This window comes from Podarcis pityusensis, assembly GCF_964106645.2.
Source record: "Podarcis pityusensis genome assembly, chromosome: 5".
Taxonomy (NCBI): Eukaryota; Metazoa; Chordata; class Lepidosauria; order Squamata; family Lacertidae; genus Podarcis; species Podarcis pityusensis.
The window spans coordinates 65,838,581-65,861,080 of record NC_138032.1 but is presented as its reverse complement, the minus strand read 5'-3'; the positions used below and the strand labels follow the sequence as shown (position 1 = coordinate 65,861,080).

The following is a 22,500-nucleotide window of genomic DNA, read 5'->3' as shown; positions in this document are numbered from 1 at the left end:
AATGGACACAGGTGATTTATCAGACGGAGTTAATGAAAGGTGCATGAGAAAGGCAGGGAAAACTTGAACTTTGTGCAATGGTTCTAAACCATTAAGCATCCCTGTGAAACATGATCCTTTAGGAAGTGTGCAATCCATTCCCAGAGCAGGCTGAACCCAACTCTCTTGAGCTGACAATCCATCCAGCAGTTTCATCTTATTAGCTCTCATCCAGCCTATTACCATGCCCAGGTACTGATTTAGGATACCTCTATATGATTAAAAAGAGAGATAAACTGGGCGTCATCTGCATATTGGTGACACCTCAAACCAAATATTTGGAAGACCTCTTTCAGTGGTTTCACGTAGATGTTAAACACGGATATGTATGTTAAAGCACAACTGCCACAGGGTCAAACAAAGACCTAACAGACCCATCTTCTGGAATTGGCTATCCAAGCAGGGTGGGCAACACCACTAAGCAATGGCTTCTACTCCCAACTTGGACAGCCCATCTGGAAGGTTATCATGGTCCATGGCATTGAAATCCACTGAGAAGTCCAATAGAATAAAAAGGGATACTCTCCACCCCATTCTCTCAATATAGGTCATCCCACAGGGGGGCCAATGGAGTTTTTATCTCCAAACCAGGCCTGAAGCCTGAATTAAATTAAATGCCATCTAAGTGACAAAACAAAAATGGGAAAATTACCATCTGACTTATCCAAGAAATGATAGAATTATATTTGGAAAGCAAGTCCCAGAGAAATTTAACTTGCGGCAATAAAATTTAAAAAATGGATTTATTTTTCAATAGTATTACAAACCGGGAAGAAAATAAAAATGCATTGCATTGAGTGATATAGCTCACAGGAGACCAAAAAGAAAGAACAAATCTAACTTCTTACATATATGAAAATTATGAAGTATGTTTGGAAATAAGCAATCTTTCCATAATCTCTTTGCACCTTTAAAACTAGGCCCCCAACTTGAAGGTACTGATAAAAATACATAAATAATAAAACTAATAGGTTGTGACATTTTATGCCACATGCAGTTCTCACACACAAGACGTATAAAAAAGAGAAACAGTAGGGCACATATTAGAAGCACAAAACAATCTGAGCACAAATTATAAAAAACAACTTGGGAAAGGGAGTTTTAAATATCTGTTTTAAGAATGTGTTAGAAAAATCTAATTTTGGCAATTTTATAAAATTACAACAATTATATTCCTGTTTCAAGCAGGAAAAGACATTACAGTACAGTGGTACCTTGGTTTACGAACTTAATCCATTCTGGAAGTCCATTCTTAAACCAAAGCGTTCTTAAACCAAGGCATGCTTTCCCATAGCAGTGGGGTATTCAATTTACAAATGGAACACACTCGACAGGAAGCGGAACATGTTCTGCTTCCAAGGCAAAGTTCACAAACCAAAACACCTACTTCCGGGTTTGCAGAGTTCTTAATCCAAGTTGTTGATAAACTAAGCTGTTCTTAAGCCAAGGTACCACTGTACAAGCTTTCAGAGAAAAATAGGTTTTTGTTTTAAATAAATAAATAATATTTTGGGGGAATTGCAAAAACATGCACAGATCCCAGGTAAAAGAGATACAATTGTAACCTTAAGTTTCAATCCTAAAGCCCATTCAACACAAAGGGCGTTGACTTCAGATAGACAGTTATAGGACTACAATTGTTAATTATGCTAACATGCAGTACAGAAATTGTGAGTGATAATATCCACCCTGCAACTTTCTGCCATTTGCTCTGGGATTTTACCTAAGTTTGTAAAATGTTTCTCTCACTCACATATTACTACCATTTCACTCTCTCGCAACTTTTCCCAAGGATGGAAATTTGGGCATAGAAGATTTGATATAAATTTGGGAGTGGGGGCGCGCGGTTGAATAACAGAAGAACAATCATAGAAGTGATTCTCCGATTGTTCATTTCTGATGCTTGATGTGAAAACAAGATGAAATTAAAGCACAGCTTTATTTTATGTTGTGGAAAGACTTCCTTCCTTCCTGTTGTGTTTTATGAGACAGCATTTGCTGAAGAGAACGGCGCTGTGGAAATGAAAGCTTGCATGCATGAGCAGCTGAGGTGGTTCGGAGGAATTGGTTTATAATGCTAAATAATGGAATAATTTTCCTAGCAACGTCCTTGGTAAGCACACAGAGCGTGGCACGCTAGCATTAATTATACAGTCCATTTTCATCTCAGATTGCCCGAGTTTAGCACGAATTGGTGAATCTTATTCATTTGGAAGGAAGTTCTTCAAGGCATCAGATAAAGCTCTCTGATGGCGAAAAGGTCTTCTGAGGGCCCTATCTCCTGGCATTGCATAACAAGATGTTCATCCTTTTTTCCATGTTGAAAAAGTAATAATAATGCGGTAGAGTAAATACTGGCTGCATGCAAGATGGATGGAAAAATTCCACAACTTTATATTCAAATTAAAAATTCAACAGATGGGAGGCATATACATCCCCTGAACAGCCCATGTGCTTTTATTAATATGGTTAGTATGGCTTCTGACAAGTACCGCGGTCATCAGCATTGATCACTGTGTAATCAACCAATTTTCCTCCTCCCTAAAGACAGCTCACTTTCTTATACCGTGCCACTGCACTTCTACCCAATTTCAAATATTTATAAAGCATCCCTTTGTTAAAGAGCGACAAGTTCAGAGGACTCGGAGAGCGGCTACGTTGTCGCAATTCCTCTCCATCTCAAGGCACCAGAAGAGAATTGCCCAGATTGTCTCCACATGTGCCCTGATTCAGCTCAAGACGACTGACCCAAGCTGCAGCCACACACATTATATAACTGCAATAGCCAGCGCTTATTCTTAATAACTGCTAAGAACGGCACACAGATACATGCTGCAGGAACTCTGCCTGAATAATCCCCCTGCCTTTACTGTTCTACGATGCACGAGACGCCAGGACAAACAACACTGAATTTCCACACCCGAAAGTATGCTCAGGGCACCTCCGGGTTAGTGCACCAAGGAGGAACAGAGCAGGTTCACAGGCCATCACAGCAAGCTGATTTGGTCATCTTGTATTGAATGTTTGTGGGTATGGAGAAGCAATCAGTTCAGGGCTCATCCATACTTCCTGTTTAATGCAAACAGTAGGCTTCCTGTGCCTCCATTAATTCTCCCTCATCCATATGAGGTTCCCCACCAAATCACTCCCTTCCCACACATATCCCCTCTGGATTTTTTCATACTAAGGATACTCTGAAAAATAGAACATATGAGAAAGTAGGAGAGGGTACAAGCTTACTATTCACATTAAACAACACTATAGATGAGCTTTGGGTTCCTTGAACTGGGCCCAGATCCTCATGGTTAATCCTATTTATCAAGCACCTAATGTTGCACTAATCCCAATCTACTGCACCATTACAACATCTGCAGCCTTTTTATGGCGTTTAGAGTGGTGTGCTGAATTTAGATCTTGGGCCACAGGGGAATGCTCAGATGCTCACTTCACAAAAAGCCCACGTTCCACATAGGCTGATAAAAAGATGACACATTAGATTGAAACCAGTCCACCAAAATGGTTGTGGGAATTGTCCCCAGGAGCTTGATTTCTAGGGGGAATTTTTATTTAGAAAAATGCTGCCAACAACGAAAGCCTGCTAAGGAGCAGAATGTAACACAGTAAGAATCGTTATATCAGTGAATTCCAGAATATCAATCACCATGAAGACTTCGAAAACATAAAAGCATACAAATACTACGAAGGAAATTCAGAAAATATTTTCATAAATTTATGGAACACGTGTGCCTTGTCCGAGAATAAAAAGACCAAAACCGAACAGTTTTGATTTGTTACAGTGTCAAAACTGCCAACATCTTTTTCAGATGCCTCTACATCACTCAGAAATTAGAAGGCAAAGTTGTGAATGCAGTAGCTACATGTTACACAAGAACTGTTGTTGTAACAGAGCTTTTGTCTCCCATCCAATAATTAGCTAACCAATTGTGGAAAATATGATTGTGTACTTCTATCTAATAATATCCTAGCTGTGTTTCTCTGTCTTTGCTGGTTCTAAAATACATAATGCTTTAGACATGGTCTTGTGATGTACACTTACCCCCAAACCATATTCAGCTGTACGTTCTGCCATGGGTGCCATGGGGAAAACTGCCCCATCTGGCTTTTTACCTTGAACCTTCAGTGCAGCGGTTACGGACCACAAAAGAAGGCCATGCACAAAACTGAGCAGGTATTCTAAAGCCCACCCTTGACCCCTTGAAGTACACAGCCTCCAGAGTTCTGCATACCCACCTATCATTTTCGAAACTGTCCTGTCCCCCAAACACTTTTTGCTCAAGTAGACCTTCCCTCAGGCAGCAAATTTTTTCAGCCTTCCTGGGTTGCTCCAGTCACCCCAAGGCAAGTGTGGAGGATGCTACAACCCCAGCCAAGTCCGTTCTTTGCCTCCTTCACTCCATTACCTTCCCTGTTCCCCATATTTGTTGTATTCTTTGGTTAGTCAGGACCTTTAAGGGTGGGACACAAAGCTATGTGTTTTCCTTAAAGGTCATTTCCCTGTATTTCAATCATCTGGGGAGGGTTCTAAGGAACCCAAGTTATCTATTAAATACAAGACTAAAGGCAACCTAAGGAGGTATATCTACCTGTGGATGGCATCCAGGAACTTGGGCGTAGACTCTCTAGGAACCTTGATGTAAAATCATGGTCTTTAACTCTTGGGTCACTGGGGAATTTGGGAAACTTGATTCTAGTCAGTCTCCTCTTCTTGCGACAAGTAACAGCACTCCACTTCCTGGTTCCCCCTAACCACCCCCATTTCTCAGTTTCCCCTGTCCTTTCTGTTCTAATGGGAGCTAAACCTCCTTCATTCAATTAGTTTTCACTACTGAATTTTCAGCTTACATTTCAGCCTACCAAATCTGTAGCATCCCACCCTGCTTCTGTTAAAGCAGGGGGCAGCAAACTTTTTCAGCAGGGGGCCAGTCCACTGTCCCTCAGACCTTGTGGGAGCCCAGACTATATTTTGGGAAACCCCCCCCCACAAAAATGAATTCCTATGTCCCACAAATAACCCAGAGATGCCTTTTAAATAAAAGGATACATTCTACTCACGTAAAAACACGCTGATTCCCAGACCATTCGTGGGCCAGATTGAGATGGTGATTGGGGCAGATCCGGCCCAATCACCATCTCACCATCCGGATCCCCTGGGCCTTAGGGTTGCGTTAACACATGGGTAGGCAAACTAAGTCTCTGTTTCCCAATCTGTCCCTATCACAGAAGCAAAGCAGCAACTGTAAGCCATTAGTCCAGGCATGCTGGTGCTTACGCATGCATTCTACTCCCAAGTAACCATTTTATGATCTCTAACCATTTTGGTGGTATTAATCACACAGCCCTTTCCCTCTCCGATACCGTTTTGGTGTTCTGCAACTAAACCCACGCTGATTTAATCCAAATTGAGACTGAGTGGTATGGTGCTAATTCCCCATGGCAACTGACATGCAGAGCAACATCCTCATGGAGACTCTGGGTCCAAGATCTAAAAATATCATGCCTCTGCAGTAATGTTGCACATGAGTTCATGTGTTTCATGTGATCAGGAACACATGTAGGCTTGGCAGCATGATGTAGTGCTTCCTTGGCTGAAGACTGAAGTTGGAACAAGCAACAAGAAAGAGGAGGACTGGGCCCCAACACCCACTCGAAGAAGCTTTACCATGCTGCAGCCTATCCCTGTTGGATTCGCTGCACACACAATTAACTAATCTATGTACCCACGTTGTTGCAAGGACACAGTCAGCAATGAATAAAGACTCAGAACCGTGTGACAACCTCAGTTAAATTCCAGCATAGGCTGCACCAGACAAGCATACCTTTAGTAAACTGAAACTATTAAAGGTCTGCATAATGTTAAGATCTACCACATGCTTTAACCACCTTATTATGCTCTCTGCAACTCTTCTTCTTTCCCAATGTAACTGGTAAGTTTGCCAAAATGACAACAAAGGAAAAGCTATTTGAGTGGGCTACCTGTTTAAGTTTTAGATGATTCATTAATTATTGTACGAAAAGGTTTGTTTGTTTGTTTGAATTATGCAGATGTTTGATAATTTCTGCTCTTAATTTCAGTCATCCTAAATGTTTCTGGATACTATTATGATTCATAATTTCCCACGAATGTTCCTCCTGTGTTCCATTAAAATAAGTTAAAATAGACACAATACATTCATTAGTAACCTTAAATGTTGATTCACTAGATAGGTTTATCTATGTGAATCAATGTTCAGTGTTACTAATCAATTTTATCATATAGTTTAGCACATTTAAACTATATAGTACATATATTATGACAGTAATCTTATGTGCTTAAATATGTGATGTTATCTGATAGCCTTTCAGTGTCTCTGTGGAACAGCAATGGCTTGTATGTAAGAAAGACATCCATTCATCGGCAGTTTCTGAACTGTGAGGGCAGGTGAGCTTTTAAGAAGGACCGGCAATCTTTACACCTGCAGATGAGAGATGGGGAAATGATTGAGAGAGATCTCAGAACTAGGAGATAAGGCTACCATACAAAATATGCAAATTAACTGTGGTGAGCTTCTGTGAAATGTCCTATGGGAATAAAGACTCACCCCCACCTGCCTGCTACATTTTGAATGCTACCATTTTATTTCCTTGTTGGATAATATTCTCTCTTCCGTTTAGTTTTAAGCTTTTAAATTAGGTTAGCTTATTTGTATTGCTTCTGTATGGATTTATTTATTTTTTTGCATTTATTGACATTATTTCTATCTGTTCTTAATGAGTTGTTACATTTATTATTGCTCATTTGGTATGTAATGAGCCGTTTTGAGCACCACTGTGGAAAAGTGGAATGCAAATGAGCTGATGATGATAGATCTTAAAACAGACTCGGCTTTCATGTCACAAGCCAACCGCCTTATCCCACCCCCCACCCCCAAATGAGGGCTCAGTGTTTCCTTTTTTAAAAAGAAAAAACGCATGCAGAGCTGAAAGACCAAACTGGCTTCACATTAGAAGCTGGATTCTGACATTCCCAGGACAATTATGAAGTTGTGCAAATCTCTAGCTGCCTACTAGTCAGCAGAAAATAACTCTATAAAAAAAGCAACCTAAACAACAACAAAAAGCTTACTTCTTTTAAAGACATACTTCCTCATAGCATGGCAGTATGGAAAATGGCGTGATGTTTTCAGAAAGGCAAATGTTATACAGATATTGCTACAGAAACTTCACTGGGTTGATAAGGGCTTGGAATAAGCAAATCACCAGTGTTATAAAAGCATGGGAATGTTTATCTTTTAGCTCCATTAGCACCTTTTTATTAAACAATTTTGGCTGAGTGAAGGCCTCTCAAGCTAAGTGTGGGGTGCTGGAACATGACAACAATAAGAAATTATGCCTGCACAATATCAGACGTGCACAATTTGTGACCCCAAAAGCTGGATTCAGCCTACTAGAAGCTTAATAAATCTCCTGTTTTTACTGCCTGCCTGGGCCTGCAAAAACAGGAGTTAAGGACTTGGCAGGCTACAATACATTTGGGCTACATTTGGTTGTGCAGGCCAGCCTGACACCTTTTGAAATTCCCACGATGAAGCAAGACATGTTATATAGGCTGTTACACACACAATCACGCAAACACACACACACACACACACACACACACACACACAACTCAAGTTAATTGCATGCCAAAACTGCCAAAAAAAAAAAAATAAATAAAATAGCAAGGGCAATCAGAATAAGATCTATTATTTGATTAATTTTCTAACATTGCTCAGCTTTTTTTTCTTTTCTTTTTTTAATCGAACGAAAGCCTATTGGCTCAACATGTTTTCTCTGTGGCTAAAGGATCATGTATCAATTCTGCCATTTGTATTGATGTAAACCTCCAGAATGTATTTTGTATAGCTAACTATTTAGCTCTATCCCCAGTATATTTTCCTTTATTGCTACGGCTAGTGGCTAATGAAAATAAAGTTTCTATCTATCTACCTACTAAACTCAAGTTAATTGCATGCTTGTTGAGGTATGAAGGAAGTGAGGAATAACCTTATCTTGCTGTATATGGAGATTAGCATTTTTGTGATTGAACTATATGTACAATACATCCCATCATTTCTCTGAGGAGAAGCAGCGCCCCTTCATTTTCTTACCCTCATACAACCTGTTTGTGGGCTAGACAGTATGTAGCCACCCAGTGAACTTCAAATATGAGTTTTTTTAACCTGGGTTTCCTCAGTCCTGGCCTAGCCTAGCCCTCTATTAAGAATACCCAGGTTCCCAAGTGAAGCACTTACTTATACAGGAGCAAATTCCTAAGGAAGTAGGTGGTGTTTTACAGTTTGGGTACCGTTTGGCTCTCACCTAGTAAAAGGTTTTAAGACATATTCCTCATATTATTTTTCTCTTGTAGTCTGGTCTACTGCATTTGCAAGCATAAATTTTAGAATCTATTATCATTATTTAAATAGGGTTGCCATATTTCAAAAAGTAAAAACCAGGACACCCCAAAGGTGGTTGAGCATTTTTTTTTAGGAAGACCCAAACATAGCTGAGCTTTTTTTCAGGAAACCCCCAAAACGGTTGAGTTTTTTTAAGGAAAACCCCAAAATGCCAAAAAACACGTGACTTTTTGATTGACTTGCCTAAGATCCAGGACAAAGCGCCACAGATAAAAACAAGAATCGCTAAAAACATAGAAACAATGGTTGAAAACAATTAAACATCATATACACTAAAAACAACAACACATACAAATATTTACAATGAAAACAGCACAGCACCAGTTATGCTTCCTCCCTATCAGGGAACTCAAAAGTCCTGGCTCTTTCAGAATGATTTTCTTCCCCCAGCTACACCCCCACCCCCACCAGTTTGTGACAACATGGTTTTCACAGAAAGCAGATGGTATGCTAGATATCAGCTTTCCATGCTTCTGTTTTAATACAGCTTACAGCAGTCTTGCGCTTCTCTCAAGCTAACTCTTGATGAACAGGCAGGGATGAAAAGGAAGCTCACGTGCGTGACACCGTACCCAGCTGAAAGGGGACAGTCACATAAACCAAACTGCCGAATGAGAGTAAAGAAAAAAAGACAAAAGGAAAAGAAACATTCATGTTTCTTTTTTTCCTTTGGAGTCCTATGTTTGGGGCACTTGCTAAGTTCCAAGGACTTTGTACAATGGTACCTCGGGTTAAGTACTTAATTTGTTCCAGAGGTCCGTTCTTAACCTGAAACTGTTCTTAACCTGAAGCACCACTTTAGCTAATGGGGCCTCCCGCTGCCGCCGCCACACGATTTCTGTTCTCATCCTGAAGCAAAGTTCTTAACCTGAAGCACTATTTCTGGGTTAGCGGAGTCTGTAACCTGAAGCGTATGTAACCTGAGGTACCACTGTACTAATGCAGGTGGTGGATGGCTGATGGAGGACCCTGGGTGCAAGACAGGGAAATGTCGGTTTCCCAGGGTGAGATGTTAGGAGGAAAAAACAGGGGTGCCAGGTGAGAGCTGGGAGGGGCTATTTGTGGGTAATAGGGGCTGAAAACCCTTTAGGAGACGACTCCATATTTTACTTGTTCTGTTTGTATTTTTTTGTAGCCGTTATTGTATTGTGAAAAACTTGAATAAAAATATTATTTAAAACAAAAAAATACAAACAGGGAAAAAACTGTCGAATGGAGGGAATGCATGCATGTATACAACCCCAAGTAGTCAATATAATCACTTCACACATCTGAAGTGTTGGTGGTGTCTTTCAGCTAACACTATTATCAGGAAACTCTGATAGCAGTGTTAGCTGAAAGAAGGTATACACGGATAGGAGACAGCCTTGCCCAGCCAGCAAGGCCAATGCGAGTTGCAGTCCCAAACATCTCGATCAGGAAAAAGATGATCCACTCTGCAGCATCCTTATATAGCTGGCTGGGACAACTGCAAGCTGCAGAGTGAAACAGAAGACACTTGCTTATTCCTCTTGATTAGCCAGCCTCAGCCTCTGCCCTTTTCCTCAGTGAAGACGACAGCTTGACTGCTCCACTTCACCCTCAACCATACATTAAAATGGAAAGGGAAAATAATTGACTGAAGATTCTACAAGTAACTGACTGTGCTATGGAACAATTGTGTTGTGTAACGGTATGGAACAAAGCCATGGGGAATTGCTCTAAAAGGCATCAGAGAACAAATGTGAATTATCATGCCCATTGGCATTTTCATTAATGCAAAGCGAGCGAGCAATGGAAACTTCACCAAGGAGAGATCTAGATTTTATTTTATTTTTTGCTTTAGCATCCCAAATTCTCCAGTCCAAATAACATTGTTCAAATAAGGCATGAGGTGGGTCTCCTCTGTTTCCAAAACAAATTCCGACGATAAGTGTTGGCAGATGTACAGAACTTGGAATATTTTGACACGGATTTGGATAGAAGATGAGGAGAGGGGAAAAAAGAGGGAAGAAGCCTTGAAAATGGAAAGGTAGAGTTTTATGGAACGAAGACACAAAGACATTTATTCATTCACTCACTCACTGACAGTGTAACACAGACATCTGCCAGTATACAAAAAGGCTTTGAGTTGTCAGAGAAGACCCACTGAAATGAATGGCTATAATTAACTTTGGTCTGTTAATATCAACGAGTCTACTCTGAATAAAAGTATATTTAAACAACTCAGGACCTCAATACCTCAAGGACCGCCTCCTTCCATGTGAACCTACCCAGACCCTGAGATCATCTTGAGGCCCTCCTTCGTGTGCCTCCTCCTTGAGAGGTTTGGAGGGTGGCAACACGAGAACGGGCCTCTTCTGCAGTGGCTCATGTTAGGGAATGCTCTCCCCAGAGTAGTTCGCCTAGCACCTTCATTATACACCTTTAGGCGCCATGTAAAAATGATCCTCTTTAACTAGGCCTTTGGTTGACTGACATTCAATGCTCTTTTGAAATGTATTTTTTCCCGGGGGTGTTATTGGGTTGTTCCTGTTTTTATTTTGATTATGTATTCTGTGTTTTTATATTGTGATTTTATCCTGTGATAAAGAGCCAGTGTGGTGTAGTGGTTAAGAGCGGTAGTCTCGTAATCTGGGGAACCGGGTTCGTGTCTCCGCTCCTCCACATGCAGCTGCTGGGTGACCTTGGACCAGTCACACTTCTTTGAAGTCTCTCAGCCCCACTCACCTCACAGTGTTTGTTGTGGGGGAGGAAGGGAAAGGAGAATGTTAGCCGCTTTGAGACTCCTTAAAGGGAGCGAAAGGCGGGATATTAAATCCAAACTCTTCTTCTTCTTCCTGTGAACCGTCCTGAGACCTGCGGGGATAGGGTGGTATAATACTACTACTACTACAACTAATAATAATTGATGACAAATCCTTATTGCTTTGCAGTCCGCCTCTTATTGAATTTTAACAGAACATGCCAACCAAACCTCCAAAAGGTACAGAGGGCTAAAAAAAAGTGTTATTTCAACGGGAAACTTTGGGGAAAGAAGAGCCAGGCAAGGATGCGAGCTTAAATTTAGGCTGCCCATGGAGCCCAATGAATGCCCCAACCCTAAACTTAAGAAATGGACCCACCTTGTGATTACTTCTGTTGGGACACCCTTGCATTCCCAGTTCAGGAAAGCCTTTATGTTACTACAGGGGAATGTTGGGGTAGGGGTCTATTTATTGAAATTGAAAATAATTCCCGCTCTCCTGAAATCCACCTGAAAATCTGTAAAAAGCCCTCTTAGCGCTTGTTTACACACAATTTTGCAGTCGTAAGCATGTTAAGTGGTGACCTGTATGTGGGAATGAACTGCCAAGGATCTAACACCAAAGATGGGGCTTTCATATTTTAATCACCAGACATCCTCTCAACCTCGATGCTGTGCTGGAGCTGCAAGTCATCAAGGGCGAGTCGGGACATGCTTCATCATGTGTAGTGGCCGAGGGTGCAATCCTATACACAATGTTGCTAGCCTGGTCATCCCTGACATTTTATCAGTTTGGCTTGGGCTGATGGGAGTTGAAGTCTAACAACATCTGGGGAGCCTCACACTGGCTACCCTTGCTTTACACACTTACCTGGGAGTAAATCCCATTGAACTCAGAGGCTGTTACTTCCAAGCATCCATGCTTAGGATTGCACTGTTAATGTGATGGATAATTAAAATCCCACTTCCCTACACATGTGTGGCTGAGGAACTTTCTATTGTTTATTACATTTCTCCCCTACAAATTTTAAATAAACCTTATGAAGTCAGCACAAATGCTTTAATTACAGAAAACATTGATTTAGAGGCCGAAGTTGAGCTTGAAATAATAGCTGGCGTTTATTCACAGCTAAACTGAACTTACCTTCCGATTTTTAAAGGCATTTTGATCTAGCCATTTCAAAGGCCATTAAAATGCTGCCACCCACTGCCTCTTTAAAATACTGCAACTTAGAACAGGATTGCCTCATCCCCTGCAAGACTGGTTCCAGTGCAACATGCGAAACACTTCCAGGTTCATTAAATGGTAACCCTTCAAGCGCCAAACATTTCTCCTGCCCGATAAATCCAATGCAAGGAAGTGCTACACTTGAAACATGTCAAAATATTGGTTCTTTTGAAGCTCAACTCTGGCAGTTAAGTGTCACAGTGGGGATTCAATTTGATAAACTTATACTGTTCCTGGTTTTTAAGTTTTAGCTTGCAGGCTTTTTGCATTCTGAAACTGAATGTTTAGGAATTTGTGTTTCCGACATCTTCCCGCCCCCATTCCGTAGAAAGTGGCAAAAGCCATTGACTGACAGCAATTTTTTTGTTTTTAAATCACTGACTCATTTTGAGAAAAACATCTTAATAATTAAAATATTTGCACATGTAGGGTGAAATTGCTAAAGGTAAATGTCAAGTAAAAATAAGCTCAAATTTATAAATGAGGGAGCAGCTTTTGTCTTCCCATTAAAGGAGTCTATTCATTTGAATATGTTCGAACTGATCAGGATAAATATTAGGCTGCAGCCTGCTCAAGATTCTGTGTCCTGTGAAATAGTCTTCAATTGCAGAATCACATCCACAAGAGAAAAGGCATTAAAGCAACAATGAGAAACAAAAATAAAATTAACATAGATGAGTAATGTGGAAATGCCAATGCCTCAGTTCTAAGGGACAGAAGTAACCCACAGAAATCACTACACATCTCTCAGTATTTCCAGTTATCACACTATCATTTCCTTTGTTATGAGACCTGGTAAACAGATAAGATAAACCAAATTATGCACTACCCCCAAGATTAGGTCCAGACCCCATTCTAAGCTTCAGAAAACAGCATGCCTCAATCTGAAGGGTTTTGAAGGCTGTTTAACTCAGTTTTAGGGTCCAAGGCAAAGTCTCTTTGGTGGTGGAGAGGTTTCATCCTCCACCCCTCAATTTGCTGTTGGGAAATAAACAATAATCTATATTTTTTTTCATTTTGAAAAGTGGATGGAATTTGCATGCCCAGCATCCCTTTAGTGAGGATTAAAACTGCCAATGCACAAGCAAACAGGTCCAAGAATCTTTCTACTGGGCATATTGAAATTCTGATTTTTGATTAATATTTTTTAAAGGAAAAACCTTACAATTTCCCCTGCAACTGTGGCTAGAACTAGGTGAGAATGCTTAGTAACTCCTATACCTAGCTTTCTATGGGCTGGGATGTTTTGTTTATTTGTTTATCTATCACCTGAGATGTCCCTTTCCGTACCTGTAGTCTAAAGTAGCATAGCCCAGGCACCTTAATGACTATTATGCCTTCAGTTGTCCTAGATGTAATGGGCAAAGTAATTACAGATTTATTTAGAGAATTTGTATGCCACACTTAAAAAAACAAAAGCAACAAACCTCTCCGGATGGCTTGCAATAAAGACAACTGAAATACAAAACCATTCCAAGGTGGAATCTGCATCAAAACGAAACACTTCGGCAGAACAGACAAAACTTGACCCAAATGAGCTTACAGCACATGCCAGAAGGCATAACAAATACAAAGATCTTTGCCCGGTGCAGAAACGGCATCAAAGACAGTGCCAGCACAGCCTCCCTAGGGATATTATTCCATAGATTCCCTTTTCAATCATGGCATCTCATCTCTCCAATCGCCACATGGCTAACATCAAATGGCTGGGGCGGGGGGGGGGGGGGGATGGAGGCATGTCTCCGATAACGTCTGCAAAGTTCAGATATACGTTCCCATATATATTACACTACATGAAAACACATATAAATTACATTAATAACTGAACATTGTGGTCTTCACAATGCCAGTATGAACTGACAGCCAGCCAACATGGAAGCCCTGGCTGCAAATCCTGTCAGCCATGACACTCACTGGAAGACCTTGAGCCACTCTCTCTCAGCCACACCTACCTTGCAGAGTTGTTTTTTGAGGATAAAATAGGGGGTAGGGGAGAGAACCACGTATACTTCTTTAAGCTCCTTGTGAGAAGCGAATGATATAAATATAGCAAGCAAGCAAGCAAGCAAGCAAACAAGTATGTAAAACTAAACTAAATGAGGAACCTTACTGTTCACAATGTCTCCCTGAAGCTGAAGAATCTGTGGGACGGGCATTGTGAGAATAACTATGTCAAACTGGTCCGAGGAGCCTGTACTGACGCAGACCTCCCACTTCTCATCTCTGAGGCAGATTTGTGTGACGTGGTGGTTATAGAAGACATCAGCACCTGCTTCGAAAGAAAGAGAGAACCTAAGAGATATCTGAACCAATTAACAAACAAACATCCCTCGTGCTTTGGTTACATCAAGGCTGATGCTACACACTTTACTCACAGGTGCCTTTGAAGGCTATCCAGCAACTTCATCCTCTTAAGAACACAGCTGCGCAGGTTTTGACCGGACACAGTTAGGCAGAACATGCGACTCCACTTCTTTCCCATCTTCATTGGCGCCTGGTTTGTCTCAAGTCCCACATAAACCTGCTTGTGCAGTAGATCAGAGCAGCCTTTTCCAAATTTGTGCCCTCCAGATGTTTTGGACATCAACTTCCATCAGTCCCAGTCCCTGCTGCAGCTGACAGGAGTTGTAGTCTAAAACTACAGCACCAGGTTGGCAAGGGAGGCCCTCCTCTGGGTTTTTTAGCCATCTTAGAAGAGGTGGGCTGTGACAGTGGAGAGGGGAAGGTTCTCTACTGTGGAACCTCACTTTGGGAATTCTCTCAGCGCCTTCCTATGCATATCTACTGAGAGGCAAGTCCCGTTCAACAGGACTTTCTCCTGAATATGGGACAGTGCCTGAAATATTTTACACACTTCCCTGTGATTAAGAGCTATTGAACCCAACAAGGCTTACCTCTGAGTAGACACATATGTTGCAAATGCCTTTTTGGTGACAAAGACCTTTACATTTTCTAAGGTCTTTAAGTTTCACGTGGTATTTTATGTAGCTGTTCATTATTGTCTTTCATTTATAAATGTTGTTTTTAAATTGTATTGATTAGTTTGTATCTTTCTTTTTGTCACATTGAAGCAACTCCACTGCTACTAATGGACCTTATTTTCACATGGTTTTCCTCTAGCAGCTAAGAATAAGGCAGCTAAATATGCCATGGGTTCTTGGCTTTAATCCCACCTTAAATCACAATGGACCTGTTCTTCTCTGCTCCTTGAAGAGACAGAAAGGAAAACCAATCTGCAAATATTCTTTTCTCTCCCAGCACCTTCCTGGCTGGACCTCACTTGCTAGCTTGTCCTTCTGTCCGCCCTGCCACACCAGCTAATACAAGTGATATATTAACTTTCTGGTTTTCTCCTCTGACATGAACTACTGTACACAGAGGGTGGCCTATGAGAGTCAAAGTGTAAGTCTGGGACACTGAAACAAGCAATGGTAGAGTAGGGTAGGTACGTAAGAGAATGGAAAGAATTTGGGGCTCTGTTTCTTCCAGCTGGATGGAACCCAACTTGAAGAGGTTCAACAGCTTTTTCTTTGGTTTTCATTAGTTAATCTCAGGCCTGTGGTAAGGAAAGCAGCTATCCTCCAAGAAACAAATCTGTCTTCATAACTGACACCTGTTTGGTTAAGAGAGCCAGCCAGATCTTCCTCACCTGCTTGGAGTGGTAGTCAGGAAGGCAAAGTAGCACATCCCCGATGGCTTTTAGAATGGGCTGCAAGACCTTCCTTATGCAAACAGCAATGGGGAGGTGAGGTCACTTTGGCTGGATATTTAAGTGCTGCAGCAGATGTTTTACTTGTCTGCAATCTGCTTTTATTAAAAGTGGATGCTGCAGTTTTAATTATGAGTGAAGAACCTACCAGCTTCTCCGGAGCCGTTTTATCATCATAACCAGGTGGGGAGCCCAAATGAAAAAGGCCAGAAACTGCTTTGCCACCATGCGCACAATAATTTGCTGAATTGAGCATAGGATGCAGAGAGAGAGAAATCTTTTAACTAAGTTAAGTACAATAACGCATAGACAGGCCAAATCCAGTAGCTCTATTTCTGTTCCACCATTCATTACTATGTGTGTGTGTGGGTGTGGAGAGAGAGAAGCATGAATTTATAGTAACAAATAAAAATAGACTATAGGGTTTATCCATAGTAAGATGTTACCTGCCAAATGTGATTTTATAAACACACCAAGAATGCAAATCTATACACACACTGACCTGAATGCAAACTGCATTGTTCTCAATGGAGCTTACTTCCTATTAAACATGTGTAGGATTGCACTGAAAGATTCACTTTTAAATGTGGGGCATGCTTCCAAAATAATATATTTAGGATCATTGTTTCAAGGTCTATACCTGACTCCTTTAAATAGTGCTTCACAATTGATGAAATTCCCTCTGGTGTTACAAAATTCTCTGCCCCTTCCTTCATCTGCATTCCTTCTACAGGGGCAGTCAATGGCCGCAGCACTCCGTGAGTCAGCAGATCTTCATAAAAGCTGAAAACAAGCAAAACAAAAGCATAAACACATCAATGTCAAATTGTCTATAGCTACTGTATTAACTATGTCCCCAAAAGGATGCTTCTGTTTGAAATACCCAACTTAAAGTTGAGTGATCAAATCCACAACCATTAAAATCAAAAGGAAAAAAATATCCACATGCGCAGCAATGGCCTTTGCACTCACCAGAAAGCTATTGCTACTTAAGATAAATTACCAAGAACTGATTTCACAGCCCTAATTTTAAGATCTGATTGACCAGTTTATATGTGCTTGTGTGTGTATATGAAGCTAAGCTGCTGCCCTCAAGATGCTATGTAAGACAGTTGTCAACCTATGGGAAGCCACAGGTTCCCATAGGTTGGGAATAACAGCACTCTCCCCATTTGTGATCCAAGCAACTGGCATTCAGAGGCATATTTCTTCAACAGTGGAGGTAAAACCCCAACTACCAAACCCCAGTCAGCACTGCCAGTGATCAAGGATGCTAGGACTTCAAGAACATCTGGTACTAGGCCACTTTGACCACTCCCAATGCTTGACAATACATCAGGCCTGAGGAACTTTTGGCCCTCTGGATATGCACAGAATGCAGGCATGGAGACAGGAATCAGCTGCCCGAAAAAGGCCTGAAAGTGCATGAATGCTGCCTGCTGAAACCTCAGAAGGCAAAGGTCTGTTAGGGCCAGTATCCTCCTACAACTAGTAAAACCAGGACAAATGATGCAAAATATCTGAAACTGCAGTAGAAATGATTAAAGTAAGAAGAAAAAAATAAGCAAACTGCAAAATATGTTTATTTTAGTCGGGTCTTTATTCTCTTCTGTGATGAATTAATTGCTACACACCCAGTTTAAAGGGAATGCAATGTGGTCTTAATTTGGATGACTACATTATTGGGTACTCCTATTGTTATTGTTCTATTATAAAATCTTGAGCACAGCCTTGGGAGGGCAATTGTACTCTGGGAGAGATTTTTATAACCCACTGAGAGTAAGTAAATAATAAATAAAAATAAAAATTGTCCTGATTACACAAGTCACAGATTCTGGCTTTCCTTGATGAAAGGATCTGGATTTAATATATTTCATTCTAGCACAGACTCTTTTCAGCCCAGTTCAAATAACATATTCCTACGTTCCATGGGAAAGAAACAGCAGGTGTAAGGGGACTGCACAGCTCACCCAATGCATCAGTGGTGGGCCGTCTGTGCCCTCCAGATGTTGTTGGACCTCAGTTCACATCAGGCAATATGGCCAATGGTCAGGAATGATGGGAGTTGGGAGTCCAGGCCACATTTCCCCACCCTTGCCTTATGTTCTGGTTGGGAGAAGCAAGCCCTCCTACCCCGCCTCTCAAGATAAAGCAGCAATCTACAAGCTGGAAGCAGGTGTCAATGTGCCCAACTCCTCTCTCGTCCTAGTGAAAGATGACTATACAGTTGCTCATCATCACACCTATCAAGCTTACCAAGAATGGAAGCTACTCAAAGTCTTGTTGAAGCTACCCACATTCTTACCACACTGTCGTGTCCGAAGGAAAACACAAGGATAAACAATGTGACATGGGAGAACATGAAAAGGAAATGATGCATGCCTCAGGCCATAAAAACTTTGTTTTTATGTTTCCACAAAATAGTCCTGTGTAATGACTCTGCCAACAGAGATACAGCAGGTGCCTTCTCTTTCAACTTCAAAAAACATGCTGAAAACTTCCGTATTCTGTCAGGTTTATGCAGGCAACTAAGAAGGCATATTTCTGTAACAGTTAGCTGATCTATGATTTTGAATGTATTTTTTTTTAATAGTATGGTTTTGTGAACGTGAAGAGTTCACTAGTGTGAGATGTAGTAGTGGCTAGCCCTGGTTACATGTCTGGCAGCAGCTACTACCCACTACGTACAGAAAAACAGAACAAATAGGGCCCAAACCTGTCAATTACATCAGAGATCCGTGTTCAAAGCTACAAATGGCACTTTCTTTTTAAAAAGCAAGTGATTTCGATCAGGGTTGTGCTGTATGTAAAGGGAAATACCTGTTTAGGGCCTCCCTTGCCATGTGCCGGGTTGCTTTGAGCCACCATTTTAAGTTTCCCACAATACCTTGAAGCACTTGATATAGCATTGTTCGAGGCCAGTAAAATGGTCGCCAACAGGCACCGATTGGCAGAGCAGCATCACAAGGTAAGCCTACCGGATGCATGGAGGACAATTTGCCGAGGACTGCTTCAAGCCTGTAGTCAGTCGTAAGGAGAACAGTCCTCTTCCAACAAATACTACTTGTGAGCTTCCATAGGCACTGGATCAATGGAGACATGCCAACTGATCAGGCAAAAATAGGCAGTCAAACTCTTAAACCTTTCACAGGACTTTGATGTCAATAAATTAACAGGTGAAGCTTTTCAGAGAATGGAGATAGGTAGGGCTGCTAGCTAAAACTGTCTGCTACTCACACTAAAGGCATAGGTGCATTAGCTGGTTGAGAACTTGGCAACCTTACACTACCAGCTCTCTGAAACAGAAGACTAAACTTGATGGGGAAAAAACTCAACTTTCACAGTATCCTTATGTTAACAAAGATTTGCAATTGCTCTTTCATATACTAAGAATGTGCAAGATTTGTGACCAAAGACCTACATGAGCCACTTAGGATGCTTCAACACAGTCATACAGACACCAATGCTTCACAAATGATGAAACGACTGTAGCTTACAAGTGTGTACAAAATTAAAGCAACCTCTTATTTTTTTTTAAAACAAAACAAAAAGTGAAAAAGGAAAAAGCTGAGCATGAACAGAGAAAATGCCAACTGAGATTCCAACTCAAGAGTTTCAGTAAGAGCTAATTAGCAAAATTAAGGTACTTTCATTAGCAGGGTCACTTTCCTTCTTAAAAGTCACTTTACCAAATTCCCTTTAATCTTTCATTCATTGGTGCTCAGCGGTAGATTGCATTGTAATCAATAACCACGGGTTGCTGTAACAGTATTGGCAGGTCTCACCCTTGACATATGAACCCCCCACCCCCCAAAAGAAAAACCCAGCCCGTTGTCATTCATTTCCCCCGCTCACCCTTGATGCTTTTTGGCATATTCGGGCATCCGAGTGACGTACTGGGCTCCTAGATCTGCCGTGCATTTCGGATCCTGAGTGCTGCGGCTTGTAGCCATTCTTCCCCCTTAAAAATCACGTGCGTGGAGACAAGAAGTTTTTTAAAGCACAGCCGCGCGTATCCAATCAGCTTCCTCCGTGGGGCAAAATAAGCCAGTGGCGCCTAGTAACTGGAAAGCGGTAGGGGTATGGTCAAGTCATTCCGAGCAGGGGGCGATGGTTTGTTGCCTAGCGCTTAATTAAGAGCTCAATCCCAGATAAGTGCATCTATAGGATTGCTGCCTAAAGCTGTCTACTTAGGAATCCGGTTCCAAGTTATAAAAACCCAACAACCCCAGATTCGTCCGGAATGGGATTTTTCATCGTGTATATCGGGGGAGAACAGACTTCAGGGCTCTTGTGTTTTCCCTCCACCCAAAATCCACTAGCTGTAGCTAGGTGCAAAGGACACGCATTCGTTGATTGCTTGATTGACTGACTGACAGACTCTACAAACCTATAAATATACCTAAGCGATGTAGAGTGTTAAAACACAACAACAGCTCTTCCACACAAAAATCGAGACCGGTTAACTCGAGTTTTCTGCGGTCTAATTTGGAAAGCGCGTGCGTCATTTTATTAAAACGGTGAGTCAGAAATCCTTGACGCTCCCCTGCCAAATCAGCCGCAGATCTATTAGTAGATCCCGATCTACCTTTATCCAAGCTTGAGTATAATGAACGCTGCCTCGGAAATAAGCCCTGTATAGGAGGACGTCTTCTGAAGCCGTGTGTGCTATGCTTAACGCATTTAGCGCCGGGACTCGCTCAACTTTTTATTTTTTAGTTTAGGACTGCGCTGCAGGACGGCCACAGACCCTGTGCAAAATTACCTGCAAGTCCCAAGGAACACGGTGGGACTTGCCTCTGAGTAAACGTGCAAAGGATTACGGCGGACATTTTGCAGCGTGCTCATGTGGAGAAGCGGAACTTGGGCGCGTTTATTCCGGGCACCTCTCCTACCAGCCTTCCCAGATCCCGCAGCCTGCCTGCCCGGTTTATTTTTATTTTTTTTAATTCATTTACCCGACAGGATCTACTACGGCCGAAGACGAGAGAGACCCACCTGCGCCGCGCGCCTTGTCCCACAACACGATGCGCAGCAGGCGCTGCGGCAGCTCCCTGCGCAAAAGCGCAGCGCACAGGCTGCCCGTCAGCCCCGCGCCCACGATTAGAACCCGCGCCATGGCAGGACCGGCCGGCGGATGGGGGCGGAATTCTCCCCCTCTTCCTGGGTTGCTTGTGCAACCGGGAGGCGGAGCCGACTCGCAGCGGGCCGCCGGCAGAGTGAGTTCGCGCCGCTTCCTCGCGAAGGCGGCGGCTGCTTGGTAGATTGTTCCCCGGTCCTGGTGCCACTGCGAGCGCGGAGGTTCCTCAGAGCCGGCCTTCTCGTTGGAGGAGGCAGGAAAAGGACCTTAATTTCTCCAAGTTAGGAAGCGTGCATAGGAACCCTGTTTTGTGCAAAAACACACCCCGCTCCCTGTTCAGTTGGATTGCGCACCAGAACCAAATTACATACTTAATTACCGGCGCAGGGCCTGCCCAAGACATTTTGGCACCTGGGGTAAACCACAAAAGAGTGCCCCACTCCCCACAGGGGAAGAAGGCGGGGAGTGAAGATCTAAATCAGGAACAAGCAGGGGAATGAAAATATACATTAGGATCTGCTGCCGCTGTGCATCCTGCCGCCTGAGGTCACCTTGCCTCCCCTTGCCTCATGGGAGGGGGTCCTGGGCAGCCTTGTCCGGACTGGAAAGGAAACGAAGAAATATAATGAAAGATGCATGCGATTTTTAAAAAATGAATATACATATAAATTACAGAAACATCTTCATATGCAATATTGACACATCTCAATATTAATAATATTTCACAATACTCAGTATAACATACATTAAAACGTCCCAAGGAAAGTTCACAGCTCAGAATTAAGCATGTTTCTTGCTTTGAGATGAGCAAACCATAGTTTGCAGCAGTGTCTCAAATGTACACATGTTAGCTCAGCCACAGTTTACATTTTCAAATTGGGTGGAAGCTGGTTTGAGGGAAAGTGCATCGAAACAGTAGCATTTCTCAAGAAAGTAATAGAATACATATGGATTGTGGCCAGTGTTAGGTGTACTTTCCTTGAAATACCAGTGGAGGGAGTGCCGTGGACCTGGAGTACGTTTCAGTGTGCGTACAGCCTAGTTTTCGTCATAGGTTGAAGACAGGGCCAGTGCTATAATTAGGTCAGCTAGACAGTTGCCTAGGGTAGAGACCCCAGAGAGGCACAGCTTTATACAGATTAGTTTTTGTTATATCTGATAAATTTTTGAAAATATTTTCCTTTTATTTTTATATTTTGGATAATTTTATCATTTTTGAAGTAATTCATACATTAGAATTGTTGGGATTTTTTTGTATATGGT

At 41.9% G+C, this 22,500-nt stretch overlaps 1 protein-coding gene across 3 annotated transcripts in view; it reads right to left on the bottom strand.

Moving 5' to 3' along the window:
- Window positions 1-21,313, bottom strand: part of RNLS (renalase, FAD dependent amine oxidase) — a 106,656-nt gene extending 85,343 nt beyond the window's left edge. The window contains exons 1-4 of one of the 3 annotated variants that reach the window (XM_081004626.1): window positions 21,156-21,313; window positions 20,013-20,118; window positions 16,798-16,940; window positions 14,559-14,720 (exon numbers count right to left, since the gene is read on the bottom strand). In XM_081004626.1, coding sequence (XP_080860752.1) covers window positions 14,559-14,720; window positions 16,798-16,940; window positions 20,013-20,118; window positions 21,156-21,276 — 532 coding nt within the window. In that variant the 5' untranslated portion in view covers window positions 21,277-21,313. The remainder of the gene's footprint in view (window positions 1-14,558; window positions 14,721-16,797; window positions 16,941-20,012; window positions 20,119-21,155) is intronic. The other 2 variants (XM_081004624.1, XM_081004625.1) reach the window with 2 other exon arrangements.
- Between the last annotated feature and the right edge of the window lie 1,187 nt (window positions 21,314-22,500).